At 45.1% G+C, this 27,880-nt stretch overlaps 1 protein-coding gene across 3 annotated transcripts in view; it reads right to left on the bottom strand.

Annotated features, from left to right (window-relative positions):
• Positions 1-27,880, bottom strand: part of uhrf1bp1 (UHRF1 binding protein 1) — a 226,761-nt gene that overhangs the window by 26,948 nt on the left and 171,933 nt on the right. For 2 of the 3 annotated variants that reach the window (XM_038821138.1, XM_038821139.1), the window contains exons 14-15: positions 25,901-27,459; positions 887-1,077 (exon numbers count right to left, since the gene is read on the bottom strand). In XM_038821138.1, coding sequence (XP_038677066.1) covers positions 887-1,077; positions 25,901-27,459 — 1,750 coding nt within the window. The remainder of the gene's footprint in view (positions 1-886; positions 1,078-25,900; positions 27,460-27,880) is intronic. The other variant, XM_038821140.1, reaches the window with a different exon arrangement.

The raw sequence follows: 27,880 nt of genomic DNA, 5'->3' as shown, positions 1-27,880 counted from the left end.
AACGCTAACACAGGAAGACATTAGAAAAGTTGTAGCCAGGACAGTTAAGAGGCAGATTAACTTTAACATGAATAAATGAGCTGATGCACTTAGAAATAGAAATATTACCTATGCCTTAGAACATAAATTGAAGGGGTAGAAGAACAAACTTATTTGGAATGTAGTGAAATCATTTAAACAGCCTGGCAGATTAACAAAGCTATTTAAAATGTTGCAAAAGCACTGCAATTTATTTCTCGTGTGAATTTATGCTAAATTTGACCCTGGTCAGACTGCATTTGGGATGCTGTGCCTGGTGGCCTTGGTATAAAAAAGACATAGAAGCACTGGAGAAAGTGCAAAAAGCAAAACAGATTACAGCTGGCCCAGTGGTTAGCACTGCTGCCTCACGGTGCTGAGGACCCAGGTTCAATCCCGGCCTGGGTCACTCTCCGTGTGGAGTTTTCACATTCTCCCAGTATCTGCGTGAGCTTCACCCCCACAACCCAAAGATGTGCAGGTTAGTTGGACTGGCCATGCTAACTTGCCCCTTAGCGTCCAAAGATTAGGTGGGGCTACCGCAATATGGGGATAGGGCGGGAGAGTGGGCCTAGGTGGGGTGCTCTTTTGGCGGGGTGCTCTTTTGGTGGGTTGGTGGTGGCTTGATGGGCCGAATGGACCCTTTCTGTACTGTAAGGATACTATGGATTCATACCCATAAATACTTCCAATGCACCTGCTTCCATTTGGTTATCACAGTAAGCCTTAAAGCATTAATTCAACAGTACTGCAAGTCAGTTTTACTCAGGCTTTCCAACCCAAAGTCAATTGGTGCTGAAATCAAGAAAATTCACACAATATTTTATCTGTTCGCTCAACAATGATTCTACGTAAACACAATATGTACCTGCTTCCAGGAGGATAACGTACTTCTCACTGTTGTCACTGTCCACAGATATTCTATCTTCTGTCAGGCTGCCATCCAGTGACGTGGTGTCCAGGGAATGCTGCGAATTGGTACGTTTCATGTTTAAAAATCGTAGTTTTGTGCTGGATAAGGAGGAGGATAAACTGTCTTCACCTTTGGACAGCTGTTCTCTTCAGAGAAACAGATAACCTGGATTTAGTTATGAGTCGTGGCAAAATAGAGATATTCTGTAACATAAGAGTTTTAAGTTCTCCTTCATGGACTTGTAAAAGCAGCCTTTAAAAGGGCAGAGTTGTATTCCAATGGGGTTCAATATGGAACAGTGCCTCATTATGTCTATATTGTATGTAAATATAAACTTTTGTTCAAGAGTGAAGAAGCATATCTGGAAAGCATGGTATAATGCTTAATAAATCCCAGCCACCCAACTAATCACAGTTCTCCTATCACTTAACAGATTCAACCCCAAGACCAACCCCCCCCCCCCCCCCCCCAAAGACCAAACTTCCACCAAAACCTGGAAGGCAGCTCAAGTTTCCCATTCTCCACAGACTATTCAGTGTTTTTTCAAACATGGTTTGAATAAACTAGATGGATATCTGTCTACTTCATTCAGTGGCTCGTTGGCATAAATAATACTTAGTCACAGGCAAGGGAGATGATGGCAGAGGGAATAGCTTTTCTTCTACCTACTCTGATCACAACTCATCTTGAAAACCGTCCTAACCTTCTCCAATCCAACATAAACCTCATCCCTGGTAATAGCTTGGTAAATCTCCTCCCCATCTTTAAGACCTTTCCTGAAATTCAATAGTTTTCCACATCACTCAAACAGAGGCCTAACCAGTGACTTACAGAAACAAAGAACCATAGAAAATAGGAGCACGGATACACCATTCAGCCCTTCAAGCCTGCTCCAACATTCAATATGATCATGGCTGATCCTCTATACTCCCACACTCTTATCATACCTCTCAACCCTTTAGAGTCTAGAGATCTATTTCCTTCTTAAATATATTCAGTGTCTTGGCCTCCACAGTCTTCTGTGGTAGAGAATTCCACAGGTTCACCACCCGCTGAGAGAAGAGGTTTCTCCTCATCTGTTTGAAATGGCCTAAACAGTATCCTGACACTGTGACCCTTTATTCTAGACTCCCATTCTGTTTCTCTGTCTGTAGTGGATAACATCACATTTATCCATATTATACTGCATCTGCCACGTATTTGTCTACTCACTCAACTTGCCTAAAACACTTGAAGCCTCATGCCATCTGCCTCACCATTCATACCCACCAAATTTCATGTCGTCAGCAAACTTGGAAATATTACATTTGGCTCTCTCATCCAAATCATTCATGTGTATTGGGAATAGCTAGGGCCCAAGCAGTGATCTGAAAAGGACTCCACTGGTCATCGCCTGGCTCTTCAAAAAAGGCCCATTTATTCCTACATTGTTTCCTGTCTGCTAACCAATTCTCAATCCATGCCCATATATTACCCCCAATCCCATGGACTTCAATCTTGCACACTAACCCCTTATGTGGGACTGATCAAAAGCTTTCTGAAAATCCAAATACACCACATCCACTGGTTCACCCCTATCTCTTACACTAGTTACATCCTGAAAAATTTCCAATAGGTTTGTCAATCAAGATTTCCCATTCACAAATTCATGCTGACTTTGTCTAATCCCATTGAAATTGTCTAGGTGTCCTGTTAGCTCATCCTATATAAGAATCTTGTATTTTTCTACTATCACCAAGCATCTGTAATTCCCTGTTTCTTCCTCTTTCCTTTTTTAAATAGCGGGGTTACATGTTCCACCCGCCAATCTGCCAGGATTGTGCCAGAATCTACAGAATTTTAGAAGATGCCAGACACTATTTTCAAGGCCACCTCCTTTAGCACCCTGGGATGTAGATTATCGACCTGGGATTTATCAGCTTTCAGTCCCATTAATTTCTCCAGCAATATGTTTTTATTAAATTTAAATGTAGAGTACCCAATTTTGTTTCCAAATAAGGGGAAATTTAGTGTGGCCAATCCACCTACCCTGCACATCTTTGTATTGTGGGGTGAAATCCACGCAGATATGTGGAAATATGTTTTTTTTAGTAAAGTTCTGACAGCTGAAGATCAGGGAAGAGTCACAATTGTAAAAGTCTGCACCTTGGTAAATCTAATGTGAAAAGTATAACTCTGCAGAAATAGCCAACTGAAATTAAAGATTTATTCAACACCACCAAATTATTTAAGGAAGCCTGAAGGACAAGGAGGTTTGCAATCACAATGGCAGCCAATAAATAACAAAGGAAATCTTAAGGAAAGAGAAGTTTGGAGCATCGAAGGAAAAGGAAGTGCTGGCATGATGTAAACAGCAACTTGCACTTATTGTACCTCAATGTTTAAAAAAAATAAATCCTGGGGCAGCACAGTGGCGCAGCGGGTTAGCACTGCAGCCTCACAGCACTGAGGTCCCAAGTTCGATCCCGGCTCTGGGTCACTGTCCGTGTGGAGTTTGCACATTCTCCCTGTGTTTGCGTGGGTTTCGCCCCCACAACCCAAAGATGTGCAGGGTAGGTAGATTGGCCACGCTAAATTGCCCCTTAATTGGAAAAAAAATGAATTGGGTACTTGAAATTAAAAAGAAAAAATCCTAAGGCATGCAATATTGGCGCAACGAAAAAGAAACAGGATGCCAAGCCAAAATATTAGGAGGTCTCCACAGATTGTTTGGTCAAAGGTGGAGAATGGAATTTGGGAGAGAGGCTGAGGGTTTTCAGGAGTGAAATTCTAGATTGTAGAATTTAGGTAACTGAAGAAACAACTAGGCAGGTCAGCGGGACGCAAGAGATCCACAAGGCCATAGCTGTTCTAGTACAGCTGCATCACTACATCCACCTGAAGAGTTGGAAATTTGTGGAAGTATATCTTACCCACAAAAAGCAGAATAAAATTCAATCTGGTCAGTTTTGTCCATTAGTCTATTCCCAATCATCAACAAAGTGATGGAAGGTATTGCTGACACTGTTATTAGCTGACATTTAGCAATAAGCTGCTGCCACACACTAAATTTGGATTTCACCAGAACCACTTGGCTCCAGACCTCATTACGGGTTTGGCATAAACATGGGCAAAAGAGCCAAATTCCAGGAGTGTTCCTCGGGGTAATCACTAACTCAAGCATCTTCAGCCGCTTCATCAATGACCGTCTCTCCATAAAAAGGTCAGAAGTGAGGATGTTCGCTGATGATTGCTAATTGTTGAATTCCATTCACAACTAATAAAGTAGTTTGTGTCTGCATATGGTGAGACCTGGACAAGATTTAGGCTTGGGTTGAGAAGTGACAAGTAATAATTGTATCATAAAGTGCCCAGGAATGACCATCTCCAGCAAGAGAATCGAACCACTGCCACTTGTCACTCAAATTGCATTCTCTCTCTGGTCAGGTACCATGTCCTGAAAGGGTGTTGGCCACCATGGATGTCTGTGTTAATCTTACTCTGGAAACCTGGATCATCCTCTTTGGTGATTCGCAAGGCTCTTTAGAAAGATTGTTCTTTGTCTACCTTGATCTCTTTTACTATTGATCTTTCCCATCAACATCAAACTAAATCTTAATTTCTTTTCATTCTTTTTATGTGGCCATGAAATTTCAACTGCCTCTTCCTGATCTTGGTTTGCAGACTTCATTTGGTCTCAGATTCTACCTGCATCTCTTCAATGGCAATGTGACTTGCCCAAGATATCTTCATTATTCCCCTCAAACATTACAACTCCACAGCCTTAATTCTCTGCATGACTTAACTGATCATGCAACATTTACTTCTGTATGTCAAAATTGTCATGGTGTAGCATTCTAGTATTCTGGGCTTTGTTTTTGTGGCTAATCTGAGTTGATCATAACATTTTTTATTTTTTTGAAATTAATCTATGGCTTTCCAATGCTTTGTCTTATTTCTTGGTCTCAATTTCTGTCCGATGTTAGACCATAAGACATAGGAGTGGAAGTAAGGCCATTCGGCCCATCGAGTCCACTCCGCCATTCAATCATGGCTGATGGGCATTTCAACTCCACCTAGCAGCATTCTCCCCGTAGTCCTTAATTCCTCGCGACATCAAGAATTTATCTATCTCTGCCTTGAAGCCATTTAGCGTCCCGGCCTCCACTGCACTCCGCGGCAATGAATTCCACAGGCCCACCACTCTCTGGCTGAAGAAATGTCTCCGCATTTCTGTTCTGAATTTACCCCCTCTAATTCTAAGGCTGTGCCCACGGGTCCTCGTCTCCTCGCCTAACGGAAACAATTTCTTTGCGTCCACCCTTTCTAAGCCATGTATTATCTTGTAAGTTTCTATTAGATCTCCCCTTAACCTTCTAAACTCCAATGAATACAATCCCAGGATCCTCAGCCGTTCCTCATATGTTAGACCCGCCATTCCAGGGATCATCCGTGTGAATCTCCGCTGGACACGCTCTAGTGCCAGTATGTCCTTCCTGAGATGTGGGGCCCGAAACTGGACACAGTACTCCAAATGGGGCCTAACCAGAGCCTTATAAAGGCTCAGTAGCACATCGCTGCTTTTATATTCCAACCCTCTTGAGATAAATGACAACATTGCATTCGCTTTCTTAATCACGGATTCAACCTGCATGTTTACCTTTAGGGAATCCTCGACTACCACTCCCAGATCCCTTTGTACTTTGGCATTATGAATTTTCTCACCGTTTAGAAAGTAGTCTATGCTTGGATTCTTTTTTCCAAAGTGCAAGACCTCACATTTTCTCACGTTGAATTGCATCAGCCATTTCCTGCACCACTCTCCCAAACTGTCTAGATCCTTCTGCAGCCTCCCCACTTCCTCAGCACTACCTGCCTGACCACCTAACTTCGTATCATCGGCAAACTTTGCTAGAATGCCCCCAGTCCCTTCACCCAGATCATTAATATATATGGTGAACAGCTGCGGCCCCAACACTGAACCCTGTGGGACACCGCTGGTCACCGGCTGCCATTCCGAAAAAGAACCTTTTATCCCAACTCTCTGCCTTCTGTCAGACAGCCAATCCTCAACCCATGCCAGTAGCTCACCTCGAACACCATGGGCCCTCACCTTACTCAGCAGCCTCCTGTGTGGCACCTTATCCAAGGCCTTTTGGAAATCCAGATAGACCACATCCACTGGGTTTCCCTGGTCTAACCTACTTGTCACCTCCTCAAAGAATTCTAACAGGTTCGTCAGGCACGACCTCCCCTTACTAAATCCATGTTGACTTGTTCTAATCCGACCCTGCTCTTCCAAGAATTTAGAAATCTCATCCTTAACGATCGATTCTAGAATTTTACCAACAACCGAGGTTAGGCTAATTGGCCTATAATTTTCCATCTTTTGTCTTGATCCTTTCTTGAACAAGGGGGTTACAACAGTGATCTTCCAATCGTCCGGGACTTTCCCTGACTCCAGTGATTTTTGAAAGATCTCAAACAACGCTTCCGCTATTTCTTCAGCCACCTCCCTCAGAACTCGAGGATGTAGCCCATCGGGGCCAGGAGATTTGTCAATTTTAAGACCTTTTAGCTTTTTTAGCACCATCTCTTTTGTAATGGCAACCATACTCAACTCAGCCCCCTGACCCTTTATAATTTTTGGGATATTACTCATGTCTTCCACTGTGAAGACAGACGCAAAGTACTTATTAAGTTCTCCAGCCATTTCCTCGTCTCCCATCACTAGCCTTCCAGAATCAGTTTGAATTGGCCCAATGTCTACTTTGGCCTGTCGTTTGTTTATGTATTGAAAGAAACTTTTACTATCATTTGTTACTATCATTTGATCATTTGTCAATGTTAACATTGTCTCGGGAACAAAATTTGTCTACCTGATTGATCTGTTCATTCTTAATGGTCATCTTACATTCTGGTACGGTTTTCTTTTTGAACACGAATGGACATTGATTTCTTACAATACTGCTCAGCCCTTCCTTCTCACTTTCATTCACTACTCCATCCAAAATCTTTTGCAGTTTCTCTTCAAAGTCAGCAAGAGGAACGGTGTCAATGGTGTATTTTATATTATTAAACTTGTAATCTCCAACTAATAATCCAGAAAGGTCTTCAATTCTCCAAAAATATTTTCACCATACAAACTGAATAAATATGGGGAGAAAACACATCCCAGTCTGACCATCCTTTTAATCAGGGCAGGTCAGTGGTTGCATATTCTGCAGTGAATAACATCTCCTGACTCCCCAAAGCCCGTGCACCATCTACAAGGCACAAGTCAAAAGAGTGATAGAAACTCTTCACTTGCCTGGATGCGTGCAGCTCCAACAACACTACAGAAAGACAGCATCATCCAGGACAAAGCAACTCGATGAGTTGGCACCCCATCTGCCACTTCCAACACACTGTAGCTGCAACGTCTACTATCTGCAAGATGTACAGCAGCAACTTGCCAAGCCTTTTTCAACAGTACCTCTACCACCTTGAAGGGCAAGGCAGCAAGGGTTATGAGAATACCTGGACCTGCAGGTTTCCAAAATCACATATCATCCTGACCCTGAAATATATCGGTAATCCTTTAATCATTGCTAGGTCAAAATCCTAGAACTCCCTATCTAGCAGCATTCTCCCTACCTAGCAGCATTCTAGGAGTATGATTACCACATTGACCAGTGATGACTCACCACGAAGGGCAATAAATGTTGGCCATGTCAGTTATGGCCACATGTCATACAAATATATAAACATACAAATTAACAGAAATAGACAACTCAGTCCCTCAAGCTTGGCTATATGATAAGATCATGGATGATCTGATTGCGGCCGCAACTGCACATTCCTGCCCATCCCTTGCAACCTTTGACTCGGCTTTAAAAATATTCAATGAGCCTGCCTCCAATGTTCCCTGGAAAGTGAATTCCTCAGGCTACGTGACCTGCAGTGAAAATAATTCTCATTTCCATCTTAAATGGGAGACCCCTTATTTTTAAATAAGGGGTCCACTTGTTCTAGTCTCACTGAATAAATAGTAAATAACAGCTTGGGGTGAAATAGGACAAATCACAAACAATAATACTAGGAATTCTAGACATCAGAAATAAGAACAAAAAACTGGAAATACTCCACAGGTCTGGCAGTATCTGCAGAGAAAGAGATTTTCACAGTAACTTCATTGCAGTAGTAATGTATGCCTACTTGTGACAATAAAAAGATTTATTTATTTAAATAGAGTTAACGGCTCAAGCAGCTAGCTAACGGGAAACCAAAATTAGAAATAGATATTTTTCTGGTTGGTAAGATGTAACGAGTGGTGTGCCATAGGGATCAGTGATGGGGCCTCAACCTTTTACAAATTATATAAATGACTTGGATGAAGGGATGTTTGCTAAATTTGCTGGCGACACAATGATAGGTGGGAAATAAGTTGTGAAAAGACAAGGAGGTTACAAGGGATATAGATCGAGTGGGCAAATGGAGTGTAGTGTAAAAAATGTGACATTATCCATTTTGGCAGGAAAAGTAAAAAAGTATATGGAGGGTCAAGTATTCTTTACCATAAATCTAAAAACTGAACATTCAAAAAACACACTGATAAATAAAACTCATTGATCTTTGCCGCTGGAAATGTAGTTGTTGAGTACCCAATTATTTTTTTCCAATTAAGGGGCAATTTAGCATGGCCAATTCACCTAGCCGGCACATCTTTAGGTTGCGGGGGTGAGACCCACGCAGACACGGGGAGGATGTGCAAACTCCACACGGACATTGACCTGGAGCCAGGATTGAACCCGGGGCCTCAGCACAGTGATGCAGTAGTGCTAACGATTGCACCACCGTGCTGCCCTGTAAATTTAATTGTTTGTCTGCACTTTTTACCTTGTGATTTTTGTGGTGAACATGTCAAAAAGAAAATTACGGTTTCCTGTCTTTATTATTCAGTGATGCACCTGGCTCTTCTAGACATTTGATTTACTTTAGACTATAGCTAGTTAGGTTTAGGCTATTGTAATGCAAGTTTATTATTTGTACCCGAAAACCAAAATTTTCTAAAATTCAAAATGCAATCAGCCCACAGGGTTTCGGATAAAGAATACCTGACCTGTATCTAAATGGTGAGAGATTGCAGAGCTCGAAGATGCACAGAGATCGGAGTGTCCCAAGTGCATGCATCACAAAAGGTTAATACAGCAAGTAATTAGGAAAGCAAATAGAATGTTATTATTTATCGTAAGGCAAATTAAGACAAATAGTGATGTTATCCGTCAATTATACAGGGCATTAGTGAGACCACATCTGGAGTATTGTGCAAGTTCCTTAAGGGAGGATGTAAATACATTAGCAGTTCAGAGAATGGGTGGGTTGTCTTATGAGGAAAGGTTAGACAGTGAGGCCTGCATCTGCTGGAGCTTAGAACAGTAAGAAGCAACTTGATTGAAACCTACAAGATCCTGAGGGGTCTTGACAGGACAGAGGTGGAGAGGATGCTTCCTCTTGTGGGAGAATCTGGAACAAGTGGTCACTGGTTAAAAATAAAGGACAGAGATGAAGAGAAGTCTTTGTCTCAAGAGGGTGGTGAGACTTTGGAATTATCTTCAAAGGTAGTGGGAAGTGGAGTCCTTGAATATTTTAAAAGCCAGGTGTAGATAGATGCTTGACTAACAAGGGGGTGAAAGGTTAACAGGGATATGTGGGAATGTGGAATTGAGGCAAATGTTTATACCCTTGTTCATAAACAGGTAAAGTGTAGCAACTGAAGATAAGCCAAGTCAGTCAGTTTAACCTTCGTGGTGGGGAAGTTTCCAAAAATGATAATTCAGGTCAGAACAGTCACTTGGGCAAATTTGGGTTAATTAAAGAAAGCAAACACTAACTTATAAAAAAGGAAAATTGCTTTGCCTAACTTGAATTTTTTGGTGAGGCAGAGGGTTGATGAGGGTAATGTTGCGGATTGGGCTATTGCAAACTTAGAGCTCATGGGATAAAAGTGATAGTAGTAACATGGATATGAAATCGGCAGGGTGACAGGGGAGTAGTGATTAATGGTTACTTTTCAGATTGGAGAAAGGTTTACAGTGGAGTTCCCAAGTGATCTGTGTTAAGTCCCTTGCTCTTCCTGATATACTTTAATGATCTAGACCCTGCTGTATCATGCACAATTTCAAAATTTCCAGAAGACACAAAGCTTGGAGGCATTGTGAACTATGTGGAGGGTCGTGCAGAACTTCAAAAGTACATAGGTAAGCTTGTGGAATAGGGAAACAAGTGGCAGATACAGTTCAATGCACATAAATGTGAAGTGATTCATTTTGGTTGAAAAAAATGGAGAGAATATAAAGAGTAAAATTTTAAAGGAAGTGTAGGAGTAGAGGGACCTGGTGCACATATCATTGAAGGCGGCAGGACAGTTTAAGTGTGCAGTTAATCAAGTATACAGCAACCTGGGCTTTATCAAAAGTGGCAGAGTACAAAAGCTAGGAAGTTGTGTTAAATCTGTATAAAATATTTGCTCAGCCTCAACTGGAGTACTGCGTCCAGTTCTGGGGACCACACTTTAGGAAAGGTAAGAAGACATTAGAGAGAATAGTCACAAGAATAGTTCCGTGGATGGGGAACTGCAGTTATATAGATAAACAAAGCCACAGAATGTGTAATAAAGATGTTGTAAAGTGAGATCATGATTCATTCTTATTTGCACTATTGAATGATGTGGAGATGCCGGCGTTGGACTGGGGTGAGCACAGTAAGAAGTCTTACAACACCAGGTTAAAGTCCAACAGGTTTGTTTCAAACACGAGCTTTCGGAGCACGGCTCCTTCTTCAGGTGAATGGAAAGGCTTGTTCCAGAAATGTTTATATAGACACAGTCAGAGATGCCCCGGAATGCAAGCACCTGCAGGCAATCAAATCATCAAAGATGCAGAGAGAGAGGTAACTCCAGGTTAAAGAGGTGTGAATTGTCCCAAGCCAGTTCAGTCGGTAGGCCTCTGCAAGTCCAGGCTTGTTGGTGGGGGCCGAATGTAATGCGACATGAATCCCAGATCCCGGTTGAGTCCGCATTCATGCGTGCGGAACTTAGCTATAAGTTTTTGCTCAGCAATTTTGCGTTGTCGCGTCTCCTGAAACAATGATGGCAATGATGGGACAATTCACACCTCTTTAACCTGGAGTTACCTCTCTCTCTGCATCTTTGATGATTTGATTGCCTGCAGGTGCTCGCATTCCGGGGCATCTCTGACTGTGTCTATATAAACATTTCTGGAACAAGCCTTTCCATTCACCTGAAGAAGGAGCCGTGCTCCGAAAGCTCGTGTTTGAAACAAACCTGTTGGACTTTAACCTGGTGTTGTAAGACTTCTTATTGCGCTATTGAAGACAGCTATCCCTTAAAAAGTTCGAGGAGAAATGGCATAACGGCTATTAGCCAGCATTAAGCATGTCAAGTGCTCTGAGGAATATATTTTCTGCAAGCTAGCAAAAAAGAAAATTGTGGGACTACTGAAAGATTCTAAAGATGGTCAGGATATAAGGAGCAAATATAAAATACTTAATCTTCTCTCCAACACACAAGCTGATTTTTTGGGAATATCAAAATTCAGATAAGGCAATCAAAGTTTCTCCTTGCCCACAAAGTTTAAGATAGCAAGGCACCGAACTGGATGGCCTTTATACAAGGCTGCTTAAAGTGGCCAATGTCAGGGCCGGCACGGCAGCACAGTGGTTAGCACTGTTGCTTCACAGCGCCAGCGACCTGGGTTCGATTCCCAGCTTGGGTCACTTTCTGTCTGGCGTTTCCCAGTGTATGTGGGTTTCCTCCAGGTGCTCTGGTTTCCTCCCACAAGTCCCTGAAAGATGTGCTTGTTAGGCGAGTTGGACATTATGAATTCTCCCTCAGTGTACCCGAACATGCGGTGGAATGTGGCGACTAGGGGATTTTCACAGTAACTTCATTGCAGTGTTAATAAAAGCCTACTTATGACACTAATAAAGATTACTATTAGTAAAGTGAAGGGGATGGAATTTTTTTCCATGGAGGAGAGGCAGGAAATTTAATAATGATGTACAAAATCACAAGGGGCCTGGACACGTGATGTTGTACGAAATAAGTAATGGCATGATGGGAAAACTGGTCAACTACGTGGTACAATGTAAGAAAAGCTGACTTCGCATGACTTAAAGCCTGAATAAGATCAGAGAAGGTCAAGCTGTTCCGAAATGCCTGAGCTCCGCAAATTCTGTTAAGACTAACTCGTCATAACCCAAGGCAGTCTAAATACGACAAGATAAGGTCAGGAAGGAACAAGTCTCCTCCGACCTTTAAATATTCCATCAAAGGACAACATAATGGTATGAGTGATGAGACAAAGAGTCCTGGAAGGTCAGCAAAGTGACGCCTGTTTTATGATATTGCTTTTGTTTGTACTTATGATCGAATTCCTGACTAAGCTGGAGTCACGTAATCCTGATTCTGATAATGTATAAATACGGAGCTGATTCTCTGTGAAAGCGCGGACTTGAGTAGGAATCAGCAGTGGTAGTAACTGCTCTACGACCTCAACTTTCAGCTAAAACTGCATGCAGTCTGTTCGTAAATAAAGTCTTGTTATTTTTCCATAACGAGAGTTGTTGAATCTTTCTACCACAGTCCAGAAGTGGAATAAATATTGACTACCACAGACAGATCAGAGCAGGAGAAATTATTCCCATTGGTGGAAGGAACTACCCAGAGGGCACAGATTTAAAATAATTGACAAAAAGAGCAATGACAACCTGCAGAAAATCGTTTTCCATACCACAAGTGGTTTGGATCTAGAATGCAATGCTTAAGAGTTTGGTGGAGACAAGTTTGATTGAGGCATTCAAGAGGGAATTAGATTACTATGTTAAAAGGAAGAATGTGCATGGCATAGAGAGAAGGCAGGGGTGTGTTTCCAGGTGAATTTCTCTTGCAGCAAGCCAACACGGACACGATGGGCCGAATGGGGAACTGTGATATAAATATTCTATGATATTCTGAACCAGAAAATTTCAATTAAAACACTCCTTAATCTAATGCCTCCTTAGGTTTGTGAAATATAACCCTGGGAGTCCAGTTATCATTCCAGTAAATCTACGCTGCGCTCACCAAGGCCAATATATCCTTTGAGGGATGATGTTCAGACCTGCTCGCAGTATTTCAGGTGTGGTCGAACCAAGTCCATGTTTTGCTGTAGTGCCCTTCTAATCCAGTCTTCCAACAGGTCAGCATTTAATTAGCCTTTTAAAAAAAATCTATTATTTTTTGTACTTAAGATACTGAAGGAGGACTTCCAGTGGCAGTTATGCAGCAGTAAGCCACACATGTGGGAGCTCCCGTTTTAAAGAGATTTTTCGGCTCTTTTGAGAGCCCAAAACAGAAATTTTTCGACGTCTCCCGGTGGGGGAAGGTGTGCTGAACGACTTTCCCTGCAGTCCATGACTCGAACTCGGAGTGGAAAGGTGGAAAAAACAGCAGCAGCTCCTCAGAAAAAACGGGGGAAGGGATCCAAGATGGCCACCGACAAAGCTCCAGAGGAGTGGAGACTCTGGGCCCAGAAACAACAAACTGATCTCCTGCGCTGCTTTAAAGAATTCAAGGATGAAGTACTGAGCTCTCAGCAGGAAACAAACAGAAGGCTGTCAGAGATTCAGTCCACCCAGGGTGCTGCCATCAAGAAGTTGCAGACGCAGGCCATTGAACGAGAGGAGGAGGCCGTGGTCCTCGTGAGTAAGGTGGAGGGGCACGAAGCACTCCACAAGAAGTGGCAGGAACGCTTCGAGGAGCTGGATCACCGCATGAGGCGGAAAAACCTGCGGATCTTGGGCCTTGCGGAGGGGCTAGAGGGATCGGACCTGACAGCCTATGTGGCTGTAATGCTGAATTCGCTAGTGGGGGCCGGGTCTCTCCATCTGCCCCTGGAGCTGGAGGGAGCACACAGAGTACTGGCCAGGAGGCCTAAGGAGAATGAACCCCCGCGTGCGGTGCTGGTGAGGTTCCACCGGTTCAGTGATCGGGACTGCGTGCTGCGCTGGGCCAAGAAGGTGAAGAGCAGCAATTGGGAGAATGGGGTAGTACGGATCTACCAGGACTGGAGTGCGGAGGTGGCTAAGCGGCGGTCCGGATTTAATCGGACGAAAGAGGTGCTTTATAGAAAAAAGATAAAGTTCGGAATGTTGCAGCCCGCGCGCCTGTGGGTAACTTATTCGGATCGGCACCATTATTTCGATTCCCCGGAGGAGGCGTGGGCCTTCGTGCGGACGGTGAAACTGGACTTGAACTAGGGGTTGGGGGTTGCGAGGTCGGCTGTAAGATATTAGTGCTGGATTTGGCTGTTGCTGTGTTCTCTTTTTCTTCGGTTTTTTTCGTCTTGTTTTAGTACTTTTGCAATTTTGATATGGTTATTTCCGGAGGGGTTGTTCTGCTATGTTTTTGTTTTTGTGCTTGGGGCATTGTTTGGGCTGTGTATCTTGCGGGGAGGGTCGGGGGGGTATGTTGTATTCTATGTCGGAGTGGGGGTATGGAGGGGGGGCTGATATTTGGGAGCTGCGTCAGAAGGGTGTGGTGGGGCAGGGCGAAAGCGCGGGCTTTCCTCTGGTTTCCCGCACTGCGGGGCTGGGGGGCGGAGACGGTGACGGGGGAGGTGGGGCCTTAACTGGTTCTTCCCCGCGCTGGAGCGGTGCCAGGAGGAGGGATAGGATGGGGGATGATCTCACTTCGGGAGGGGTCGGGCTATTGGCGGGAGTTTCCGGGGTCAGCAGAAGTTAGCTGACCCACGGAAGTACAATGGAGGACGGTTCGCGGCTGGGAGGGTTCCTAGCCTGGGGGGGAAGGGAGGGGGGGAAAGGGGAATACCGGGTTGCTGCTGGTAGGGGCAAGAAGGAGCTGGTGGGGGTTGGGGGGACAGAGGTGAGGGGTTGTCGCTATGGGGACGGGGTCAAGCAGGGGATGCTGGCCTGGGGCGGGCAGTCGACGGGCTATGGCTAGCCGACGGGGGAGGGGGGGCGGGACGCCCTCTGATCCGGTTGGTCACCTGGAATGTGAGAGGGTTGAATGGGCCGGTGAAGCGGTCAAGGGTACTGGCTCACCTGAAGGGGCTAAAGGCGGATGTGGCAATGCTGCAGGAGACCCACCTGAGGGTGGCGGACCAGGTCCGCCTGAGGAAGGGATGGGTGGGGCAGGTTTTCCACTCGGGGTTGGATGTGAGGAACCGGGGAGTGGCGATTCTGGTGGGGAAAAATGTGTTGTTTGTGGCATCGGAGGTGGTGGCGGATAAGGGGGGTAGGTATGTGATGGTTAGGGGCAGGCTGCAAGGATAGAAGGTGGTACTGGCTAGTGTGTATGCCCCAAATTGGGACGATGCGGGCTTTATGAGGCGTATGTTAGGACGGATCCCGGATCTGGAGGCGGGAGGTCTGATCATAGTTGGATCCTTCACTGGATCGGTCCAGCTCTAGGACGGGTAGGAGGCCGGCGGCGGCCAAGGTACTGAGAGGGTTTATGGATCAGATGGGTGGAGTGGATCCATGGAAGTTTGTGAGGCCGAGGGCACGAGAGTACTCTTTCTTCTCCCACGTACATAGGGTCTACTCTCGGATAGATTTCTTCGTGGTGAGTAGGGGACTGATTCCGAGAGTGGAGGAGGCCGAGTATTCGGCCATTGCAATCTCCGACCACGCTCCGCATTGGATAGAGTTGGAGATGGGGGAGGTGCGGGACCAACGTCCATTGTGGCGGTTGGATGTGGGGTTGTTGGCGGAGGAGGAGGTGTGTAGGAGGGTCCGGGCAAGTATTGAGGGGTACCTTGAGGTGAATGATACGGGGGAGGTTCAGGTGGGGGTGGTCTGGGAAGCCCTGAAGGCAGTGATTCGTGGGGAGCTGATATCCATTCGTGCACTCAGGGAGAGGAGCGAGAGGGATAGACTGGTGGGAAAGATGCTGGAGGTGGACAGGAGGTATGCAGAGGCACCAGAGGAGGGACTGTTGGGGGAGAGGCGCAGCCTGCAGGCTAAATTTGATTTGCTGACCACTAGAAAGGCGGAGGCACAGTGGAGGAAGGCACAAGGGGCAGTGTACGAGCATGGTGAAAAGGCGAGTAGGATGCTGGCTCAACAGCTCCGTAAGCGGGATGCGGCTAAGGAGATTGCTGGAGTGAGAGACAAGAGTGGGAATGTGGTGCGGAAGGGGGTAGAGGTGAATGAGGTCTTCAAGGGCTTTTACGGGGAACTGTACCGGTCAGAGCCAACGGGGGAGAGGAGGGGAATGAAGAGGTTCCTCGACGGGCTTTCTTTCCCGAAGGTGCAGGAGGAGAAGGTGGAGGGGCTGGGTGCGCCGATTGAGCTGGAGGAGCTAGTTAAGGGGATCGGGCAGATGCAGTCAGGGAAGGCACCGGGGCCGGATGGGTTCCCGGTGGAATTTTATAAAAAGTTCGTGGACCTAGTGGGCCCCTTGCTGGTGCGGACACTCAACGAAGCGTGGGAAGGGGGGACTTTGCCCCCGACGATGTCACGGGCACTGATCTCGTTAATTTTAAAGAAGGACAAGGACGCCCAGCAGTGTGGTTCATACAGGCCCATATCTCTCCTCAACGCGGGTGCTAAGGTGCTAGCAAAAATCCTGGCCACCAGGATAGAGGACTGTGTGCCAGGGGTTGTGCATGAGGACCAGACAGGTTTTGTGAAGGGAAGGCAGCTGAACACGAATGTGCGGAGATTGCTGAATGTCATTATGATGCCGGCGATTGGGGGGGAGGCAGAGATAGTGGTGGCGCTGGATGCGGAGAAGGCCTTCGATAGAGTGGAGTGGGGGTACCTATGGGAGGTGTTGGGGAGGTTTGGATTTGGTGAAGGGTTCATTAGATGGGTAAGGCTGCTATATGAGGCCCCAATGGCGTGCGTGGCCACGAATAGGAGGAGGTCGGAGTACTTCCGACTTTACCGAGGGACCAGGCAGGGTTGCCCCTTGTCCCCCTTGTTGTTTGCACTGGCAATCGAGCCGCTGGCGATGGCATTGAGAGATTCAGAGAGGTGGAGAGGCTTGGTGCGAGGTGGAGAGGAACATAGGGTGTCGTTGTATGCCGACGACCTGTTACTGCATGTGGCGGACCCGGTGGGAGGGATGCCGGGAGTGATGGAGTTACTAGCAGAGTTTGGGACCTTCTCAGGTTATAAATTAAACTTAGGCAAGAGCGAGGTGTTTGTGGTGCACCCTGGAGACCAGGAGGAAGGAATTGGTAGGCTCCCGCTTAGGAGGGCAGGGGAGAGCTTTAGGTACCTGGGGGTGCAAGTGGCCAGGGACTGGGGGACTCTCCACAAGCATAACTTTACCAGACTGGTAGATCAGATGGAGGAGGAGTTCAGGAGGTGGGACATGCTGCCATTGTTGTTGGCGGGGAGGGTGCAGTCCGTCAAAATGACAGTGCTTCCGAGGTTCTTGTTCCTTTTTCAGTGCCTGCCCATATTTATCCCCAGGGCCTTCTTTAGGAGAGTGACCGGCAGTATTCTGAGCTTTGTGTGGGCACATGGGACTCCGAGAGTGAGGAGGGTGTTCCTGGAGCGAGGAAGGGATAGAGGCGGGCTGGCGCTGCCCAACCTTCTGGGGTACTATTGGGCAGCCAATGTGTCAATGGTGCGTAAATGGGTGATGGAGGGGGGAGGGGCGGCGTGGAAAAGAATGGAGATGGCGTCATGTAGAGGTACGAGCCTGGGTGCCATGGTAATGGCACCGTTGCCGCTCTCCCCCAAGAGGGTTACCACGAGCCCGGTGGTGGCGGCGACCCGAAGAATCTGGGGACAGTGGAGACGGCATCGGGGGGAAACAGGGGGCTTGATGGAGGCTCCACTGGGTGGCAACCATCGGTTCATCCCGGGGAACACGGATGGGGGATTCAGGGGATGGCAAAGGGCGGGCATCAGCAAATTGAGGGACCTGTTTATTGGCTGGAGGTTTGCGGGCCTGGGGGAACTGGAAGATAAATTTGGCCTTCCCCAGGGGAACATGTTCAGATACCTGCAGGTAAAGGCGTTTGCTAGGCGACAGGTAGAGGGATTCCCTTTGCTGCCCTCGCAGGGGACGATGGACAGAGTGCTTTCGGGGGTGTGGGTAGGAGAGGGGAAGGTGTCTGACATCTATAAGGTAATGCAGGAGGTGGAGGAGCTGAAGGCTAAATGGGAGGAGGAACTCGGGGAGCAGATAGAGGACGGGACTTGGGCGGAGGCCTTGGAGAGAGTCAACTCTTCCTCCTCATGTGCGAGGCTTAGTCTCATCCAATTTAAGGTGCTGCACCGGGCCCACATGTCCGGGACTAGGATGAGTAGGTTCTTCGGGGGTGAGGACAGGTGCACCAGATGTTCGGGGAGTCCTGCGAACCACGCCCATATGTTCTGGGCATGCCCAGCACTGGAAGAATTCTGGAAGGGGGTGGCGGGGACGGTGTCGAGGGTGGTTGGATCCAGGGTCAAGCCAGGGTGGGGACTCGCGATTTTTGGGGTTGGGGTGGAGCCGGGAGTGCAGGAGGCGAAAGAGGCCGGGGTCCTGGCCTTTGCGTCCTTAGTAGCCCGTCGAAGGATTCTGCTACAGTGGAAGGATGCGAGGCCCCCAAGCGTGGAGACCTGGATCAGTGACATGGCGGGATTTATAAAATTGGAAAAGGTCAAATTTGCCCTGAGAGGATCAACACAAGGGTTCTATAAACGGTGGCAGCCTTTTCTGGACTTCCTGGCTCAGAGATAGGTAACTGGGTCAATGGCAGCAGCAACCCGGGGGGGGGGGGGTGCGCGCATTATTGTAGTGTTTATTCTGTAACTTTATAGTGTGTTAATTTGCGTTGTTGTTAAAATGCTGGGTTGTTCATGGGGATGGGGCGAATGTATATGATTGTTAATATTATTGTTATTTTCGGTATTTTACTGAGGTGCGTTATTGTTGTATAAAATCAAAATTTCTCAATAAAAATTATTTAAAAAAAAAGATACTGAAGGAGCTTGACAGAGATTGTTTCAATTGGCTGGGGAATCTAGAACATAGGGGGACACAATCTCAAGATAAAGGGTCGATCGTTTAGGACTGAAATGAGAAGCTTCTTCACTCAAAGGTTTGTGAATCTTTCGAAGTTTTCACCCCAGAGGGTCGCGGATGCTACATGATTGACAATAGGGGCTCTCAGGGAACTGAGGGATATGTGCATGGGGTAGGAAAATGCAATTGAAGCACAAGATCAGCCATGATCATACTGGGTGGGGAGCAGGTTCAAAGGGCCAGGTAGTCTACTCCTGCTCTTATCTTGCATTCTTGTCCAATATGCTTTAATGATCTATGTATCTAGAACTCCAAGTCTCCACTGGTTCTTGTTTTCAATCATCTAGAACGTATTCTGTCGGATCCTTTTTTGGTCCAAAGCTGCTGACCTCATATTTGCATATGCGGATATCTTTTTGTCACAGTTTTTCCCAAGCACCTAGTCTAATATAGCTTTTTATTTTTAAATTTCCATCCACATTTTGATAATGTTGCCAATCATTGTCCCATCAGCAAAGTCTCTATCCAATAATTTAAGTAATTTGCCCTCAATTTCATGAGCTTCAACATCAGTTCACAGTCTCTTACAAGGAATTTTTAATCAAGAACTTGTGTTGAATTTGTATTCCACTTTGGTTTGACCCTAACTCATGTACAATGCAAAAAAGAAATAGGAGCCAAAAATACAAGATCATAGAATTTACAGTGCAGAAGGAGGCCATTCGGCCCATCGAGTCTGCACTGGCTCTTGGAAAGAGCACCCTACCCAAGGTCAACACCTCCACCCTATCCCCATAACCCAGTAACCCCACCCAACACTAAGGGCAATTTTGAACACTAAGGGCAATTTATCAAGGCCAATCCACCTAACCTGCACATCTTTGGACTGTGGGAGGAAACCGGAGCACCCGGAGGAAACCCACGCACACACGGGGAGGATGTGCAGACTCCGCACAGACAGTGACCCAAGCCAGAATCGAACCTGGGACCCTGGAGCCGTGAAGCGATTGTGCTATCTACAATGCTACCGTGCTGCCCAACTAATAACAACTAATAAATCCCCATTAGAACTGAGAACACCAAGCACATCTAGTGATTCTAGGAAAAGAACTCAATGAGGGAAAATCACTGTAATTTAAGAAATTTTCATTGTGCCAACCTCAGTTGAACCAGAAGTCTGAATGAGGAACTGACTTCAACTGTTCAACTTACGAGAAACACATCTCTTCGTAATAAAAAATAAACTATTGCCAACTTATTGGAGCCTCCCAGCTCAAGAGTTAGTTCAGTGCTATAGGATTACTGTCAGTCCCTCAATCAAATTAATTTGCCTTTCCCAAGTGATCACAGTATTTAAGAGAAGTCAGCCATGTGACCCTTCTAGCCTGTTCCGCCATGTTGTAAGGTCATAGCTGATCTGACTGTGGTGTCAATTTCACTTTCCTGACTGCCCTCCATTGTGTGAGCAAGTGGGAGTGTGGGATACAGATACAAGAGTGGTGGGCGAGGTTGTGCCATGCAGAATGGGACAGATATGGCAGAGCAAATCATCACCTGTTGTCCTTTCACTCAGTTTTTCAGCAACCCCTGAAACTGGCTGTTTTATGAGCCTGTACAGACTGTAAAGTTTCTGCGCTGGATTCTGTGTTACTGTAATGTGCTTTTTTCCTTTATCAGCTGCAGTTTATTTACATAACTGCAGCGACTGATAATGGATTGGAGACTTTCAGTTGGATTTCAATTTATTTTGAAGATTAAACTTAGCTAGTCATTTAGTAATTTTTCTAAAAATTTCAATGACTTGTTTGATTTGCAAAAAAGTAATGGGCACCCATCCACGGCTTTTCCTTTTTAAAGTCATACAAAAAGTCTGCCCAGCAGAACAAGACAAGGAGGTGCCATGCAATATAGTCAAGGATACAGTCAAATTCAGTTCCCGTCCAAATTAACTGGATAGAGTCTCTTTCAAAACGACTAAAGAAAAATAAGTTGAGGCATATCAGATCCATTTTGTAGTGGGCATGGATCCACAATTCAACATCATCTCATTGCCTTTCTGAATGCCTGCTGTGTTTGGGTTACACCCTAAGTTCTGGACGAGCAGGTCCATGGTCGTCAACCTCCCCATTCCGTCACCTATTGAGACCCTTAAATAGCCAACTTGTGACCACTTCAGGGCCTCATCCCACAGCCTCTGGTATGAGTCCAGCCGCAGGTGGGCCTGTCGCCATGCGGCGTGCACGACAGGTTACACTGTGCGGCCATTTTGTCACCCCCTGAGGGTGGAAGGAGTCCCTCAATCAAAGGCACTCGCATTTGGAGTACTGTGTGCAGTTCTGGTCGTTTCATTTTGGGAGAGGTGCAGGGGAGATTTACCGGGATGTTGCCTGGAATGGAGAGTGGGTCTTGCGAGTAAGGGTCGAGGGTGCTCGGCCTTTTCTCATTAGAACGGAGAAGGATGAGGGGCGACTTGATAGACGTTTATAAGATGATCAGGAGAATAGATAGAGTAGACAGGCAGAGACTTTTTCTCTGGGTGGAACAAACCATTACAAGGGCACATGAATTTAAGGTGAAAGATGGAAGATATAGGGGGGATGTCAGAGGTAGGTTCTTTACCCAGAGAGTAGTGGGGGCATGGAATGCACTGCCTGTGGAAGTAGTTGAGTCAGAAACATTAGGGACCTTCAAGCGGCTATTGGATAGGTACATGGATTATGGTAGAATGATGGGGTGTAGATGAATTTGTTCTTAATCTAGGACAAAAGTTCGGTACAACGTCATGGGCCAAAGGGCTTGTTCTGTGCTGTATTTTTCTATGTTCTATATTTTGGGGGACAGAACAGATGGGGCTTTATTGTACACCAAACGACAGGGGATCAGCTTGACAGATTAGAGGTGGCAAAATAAATATACAATTAACTAGTTCTTTGATAGAAGTAAAATGCAGCATTGGAGACCTGCGTATAACCAGCACTTATCAAGGAATGATTTGCAAAATTTGGATTACAGAGAAGTAACAGCACAGAAAGGCCCACTAAATAAAAGTCTGCTCAGAATCTCTATCTCATCCTTTTACTCCTTTCTTCCTCACGCACTTAATAGTCTGACGATTATGATGAAGGCAGGTGATTTTTAAAATGGACAGTGATTCAATAAAGGGAAACGAGATAAGACTGCATTTATTCATTGTCTGGAACACCTGCAAATGTGCATCTTTGGGTGAAAATGATCACAATTCAATGTTGGCCACATGGAGGCGCTGTTGTTCTACTTGGCAAAGCTTAAACGTACATTATTCAAGTTGCCAGTTTACGCCAGATCATGGGGAGGTGGGGTGTTGTTCACTGTAGTGGAGTTGTTCTAACAGCTGTTTATCCACTATTCAATTAAAATAACACACTGAAGCATTTGACCATCTTTAAAAAAGAAAGACTCCATGGTTGAAAGACATTTAAAAAATGGTACTGGGAAGTGTGCAGCGATATCTGAGACACTGCTATCAGTGAGACACTGAGCAACAGCCAGATGCTTCCCTGAAGAGGATAGGGCAGGCAAGTCACCCAGAATGTCTAAGTTTGGCAACATAATGAGAACTTGAAAATGACTCCTGCAACTGGGCTTCTGGTAAAGTCTGTTACCTTGGTTCCTCTACATTGATGGATGATGGGGTAATCTGTATTCTGAACAGGCACTGGAATATGGCGACTGGGGGCTTTTCACAGTAACTTCATTGCAGTGTTAATGTAAGCTTACTTGTGACAATAAAGATTATTATTATTATTAGTCGTCATACTCCGGCACCTGTTCGGGTACACCGAGGGAGAATTCAGAATGTCCAAATTACCTAACAAGCACGTCTTTCGGGATTCTTGGGAGGAAACCGGAGCGCCGGAGGAAACCCACGCAGACACAGGGAGAACGAGCAGGCTCTGCACAGACAGTGACCCAAGCTGGGAATCGAACCTGGGACCCTGGCGCTGTGAAGCATCAGTGCTAGCCACTGTGCTACCGTGCCGCCTGATTATTCACCTTCGGCAGACTTTACCCTGGGCCCTGAATGAAAGGTAAATCTTTTGATTTATAGGAATAAAAAGGTTAACCACTGGAAGCAGAGTTGTGTTCAGCACAAGTAGAAAATGTGAGGACTCAGATCATTAAGTGATATCATGAACTGCTTCTTTTATCATGACGAAGAACTGCATTCCCCTATCAGTTCTCAAATATTATATTCCCATAAATGGTGGATAAACCCAACTAAACAATCTGACCAAAGGTTGCAGTGCCTCTGATGCAAGGTTAAAAATCAAAATGATTCCAATTGTCACAAATCCATTTGAGGCACTTGAGTGACTGGAATGAGCCAGTATTAAATGCACCAATTAACAAACCTTGCTAAGAAACTTGTACAATTAAATATTATTCAATGATATCCCAACTACCTGCTGCTGTGAGTGCTGCATGGTCGGAGGTGCCAATTTTCAGTTAAGCAGCCGAACAAGGAGCCCATCTGCCCTCACAGATGGGTGTATAAAGATCCCCTGGCACGTTAGTCAATCAAAAGCAAATAGGTTCTACCCAGTGTTCTGGTAAATATTTAGCCCTTAACCAAAAATCACAGAGAAACTGTCTGGTCATTGTTACATTACTGCACGCGAGATCTTGCTGTACATAAATCAGCTACTGGGTTTCCTGCATTACAGCAACTGCAAAAAAATTGACTGTAAAGCACTTCGCTGTTTCATAGGGTACAGAACTTGATCAAGGCTGTGTTTCACAAGTTTGCCAATTAGTCACCCAATTTTTGCGACAAGCGCAGATTCCTTGCACTGTGCATATTCCACAGTAGTCCAAATGTGTTCCAGCGAGTGGATTCAGCTTTTCCATTCAGATTTACAAACCTTGTATATGAAAAAATTTCAAAAGTTGTCCATTATTAATTAATGAAGCATTCCAAATTATTTATTGCAGAATAAATCTTTGTGAAAAAAAGTGGTTGAACTAGACCTAAAGGATTGAATTTGCAAATAAGCAGAAGTGACCATTTAAAAAAATGGTGTTAGCATCAAGCACATGTGTATCATAAAGGGTAAAGCTCCCTTCTCTCTTTCTTTATGAAGGAACAAAATTGTCCATCCAGCAATCAGGGGCAGTATAATTATCTATACACAGTGGTGGCTAAAAAAAGCTTTTGAACAGAAGTGCAGTTATGTCAAGAACAATGGACCCAGGTGTTTCACTTGTCAATGAACTGTGCATTGAGGCCATATGCTGGGGTGTTGTGAAAATTCAGCCAAGGCATTTAGTTTTGTCCTGCTCATAAAATATCACACCTACATGTAAAATTTAGATTGTGCCTTTGAAATATATAAAAATGTCCTTACCTCGCTAGAGCAGCAGGCAAGGATTAGAACATTATGATAGCTTAGGAGAAAAGATGGGTTTCATAGAATCATACAATTTACAGTGCAGAAGGAGGCCATTCAACCCTTAGAGTCTGCACCAGCCCTTGGAAAGAGCTCCCTACTTAAGCCCCATGCCTCCACCCTATCCCCTTTATCCTGGTAACCCCACCTAACCACGATGGATACTAAGAATGGCCAATCCACCTAACGTGCACATCTTTGGACTGTGGGAGGAAACCGGAGCACCCGGAGGAAACCCACGGACACACGGGGAGAACGTGCAGACTCCACACAGCCAGTGACCCAAGCCGGGAATCGAAACTGGGAACCTGGAGCTGAGACACAACTGTGCTAACCACTATGCAACCGTGTTGCGGTTTGAGAAGGCTTATTGGTGGGGGAAGGAAATAGATGGATAAAACACTCACGGTCTCAGCCAGTGTTCCAGAGAGTAGGATTTTGGCAGACTAAAGTTTTGCCACCAAAACTGGGACAGAATCAGAAATTGAAAATTAGAATAAGGAGAGCTGGTCTGGGGGAATTTATAACATTTGAGTGGAGTGAAGCCATTGACAGGGTTTTGAAAAGAAGGTTTTAGATTTTAAACATGCCATGGAGCAGGTGCAGGACTTCTGCGTCCACTTGAATTCCTCACTCGACTGCTGCCCATTGCTACCAGCAACATGATCACCAGCACCTGAGTGTTCCATAAACTGAAATATCAGAGAATCCACTTTATTACAGCAGAATAAAATTGTTCTGCTTTTTGATTGACAGCTCAAATAGATACAAAAGAAAATTCACTTGCTCATCCCAAGGATTTCTGGCAAATCTAGTGGCAACATCCTAAAACCCTCCAGTTGCTCAGTGTCAGGTCTCAGCTATAGCCTTTTAGGGTCGTACTCAAGCCATGTGCCCTCTCAAACAAAATGTATGTGGTAGCTGGAGGGAACACACATACACCAACATACATGCAACAATGTCCCTAAACGGTTGAGCAATTCCTTGCAGTTGTCTTGAAGCTTTCAGAGCTGGACTCAATGTACAAGATTAAAGATATAATTCATTTTTACCCCGCTCTGTGAAAACCCAAGCTTAAGGTCAATTGATGGGAAAGCAATTGCTGTTTGAAACTTAATTTCAGAGGGTGGGTCGGATTGGCTCTTGTTCGGTTTCTCTGAACAGCAATCAGATATCAAGGAAAAGTCATAAGTGAATCAATCCACAGCAGCAGGCAAAAAACTTAATCACATTACCTACTTCCTCAGTCTGAAGATGTGTACAGGGCTCATGGTGATTGGCCAGGTGGGGAAGGGGAAGAACAAAACCCCTGAAACTTGGAGATGTTCGAGCATTTGCTTCAATAAGCTGTTGAAAATACTTGCCAAAGGATGATAAAACATTAACATCTGCTTGCTACCTCGGCTATGGGGAGTGGAAAAGATGATCCTTTTGCAGAAAAAAATACCCTACTTTGTTTTACTCTTGGGGCAGCCTAATATTTATAGAAACCTTAAAGATAACAATCTCTGCCTGAGAAACATTTCAGCTTACCTAGAGGATGACAGAGAAAGCATCTTTTGCATTGTGTTAGCCATCTTCTCTTTGCTGAGGCTGAAAGCATCTTTTGTGAGACAAACAGCCTCTTTAGTTAAATCCACAGTTAAGAGCAGAGCTTCTTTTGCAGCATCCTTTGTTACACTCAATGGAGTTGAATCTACATCGACATCCCGAAATGGAGCGAGATCAGTCTGGTCATTGCCATCAGATGCTCTGCTCCTTCTCTGTGGGTCTAAAATGAAAGACACACTTGTGGTTAAAGTGGGGTTTGAGGTGGAGCGATGAATGACACCCTCAGAAATTTCAGTCTCAAGTGACTCCACTGCTTCATATGCTTCTTCCACAAGTCCTTTTTCAAGTGATTGATTCGTCACCCCTTCAGTATCAGAAACAGGATCACTGCTCACCGCCAGACCATCTTGTGACAACACACAATGATCTAATGAGGTTCCGATACTCGAATCCCCATTATGAATCCCACTGTCATCCATAGAACTGATGGTATTGTCCAGCTGATCAGTTGGTGCTAGGTTCATAGACTTAATCTCCATGATCAGGCTCTCTTTACTTTCAGAAGGTGAGAGTTCTGATTCAGCAAGGCTTGTGCTCTCCGATCCCTGGGATTTGGCATCACTACCTGTGGTTGGTACAGGGTGAAGCAGTAATGCAATTTCTGCACTCTTTATCAACAGCCCTATGCAAGTACTGCCAGATTTAACTGGGCTTTTAGTCAATCTTTCTATATCCTGATGCAGGTCGTCCTGTAGCTGAATGAGACACTCCTTTAGTCTGAGTAATACCAAGTAATGGTAGTGGTTCATGTGTGCTTTTACATGGGCAGTGCTGTACACTAGAACATGTACGTCTGCCTCAGAATCATCCTTTGTGCTAGATTCTTTCACTTCTGCCTGCTGTCCAATCCCTCTGGAAGCTCTGAGCATTTCTGAAGCCATAATATCCTGCTTTGCATTGGCCTGTAGCCCATTTCCAACGGACTCTATGCAGCTGACCAAATTCAACTTCTGGCCCAAACTACTGTTGTAATCTTCTAAATCAGTGCTATGTTCAGACGTTGACTGGCTAGGCGATTCCTTGGCTTTCTGAAACTTAGGTGGTTGGGATGCCCAAATGGAGAGGGGAAATGCATCCACAAAGTTCAAAGGCTTGCCCTTTGAACTTTCAACACCCTCAAAGTCCAACCAGAGCAGGGAAAAATGGAGCGACCAAACATCTGCAGCTGACAATGCCTTTAGTATGTCATAGGTACAATTCTTTTGTGCGTGTATCTTGTCCAAATTGATTTGATGCTCAAAAGCATGATGGAAGAAAACATTTTGCAGCACATCAAAACTGTGTGCACATTTAGGGAAATCCTTATATGACACGTGGAAGAATTCAAAGTCCTTGAAGGCTTTGAGTACCGTTTGAAGATCTGAATGTTTGCAGTTTGGCGAGTGTCGGGTGTTTGTAGCCACAACATCTGAAGTCTGAATGGTGATGCACTGTGGTCTGTCTGGATGAGCCGCTACCTTCTTGTCCACTGGAATAATGAACTGAAAAGTGAGAAAAAAAAATTTCATTTACATCTTTCAAGCAAATTCCAAGCAGGCATCCATGGGACAGATAAAGCCACACACACGTCACTCCATGTGAAATTGTAATTTTATTTTAACCTTCACCATCCCCTCCCAAAAAAAACCATCTCCAGCTCGAAATGTGTCCCAGAGGGTAGAAAGTCTTTCTTTACTCCAGAGTTCAAAACTATACGCACCAATTTTGAAACAAGCATAATCAATAAAAAAAAACCTTAACACTGTGAAGCAAAACTGGAGAACAATTTGAGCTGGCATTTTATTATTGACCATATGAGAGTGCATTGTCATCAAACTCGAATCCCAACTTCCCAAAGTGTACTTATGTACAAGTGATAATATTACGATTATTTTAATTATGCTATATATTTTTAGCTGGTTG

The sequence above is a fragment of the Scyliorhinus canicula genome, chromosome 15, assembly GCF_902713615.1.
Source record: "Scyliorhinus canicula chromosome 15, sScyCan1.1, whole genome shotgun sequence".
In the NCBI taxonomy this organism is placed as follows: Eukaryota; Metazoa; Chordata; class Chondrichthyes; order Carcharhiniformes; family Scyliorhinidae; genus Scyliorhinus; species Scyliorhinus canicula.
Note: the sequence above shows the minus strand (reverse complement) of the source record. Positions and strands in the feature narration are given on the sequence as shown.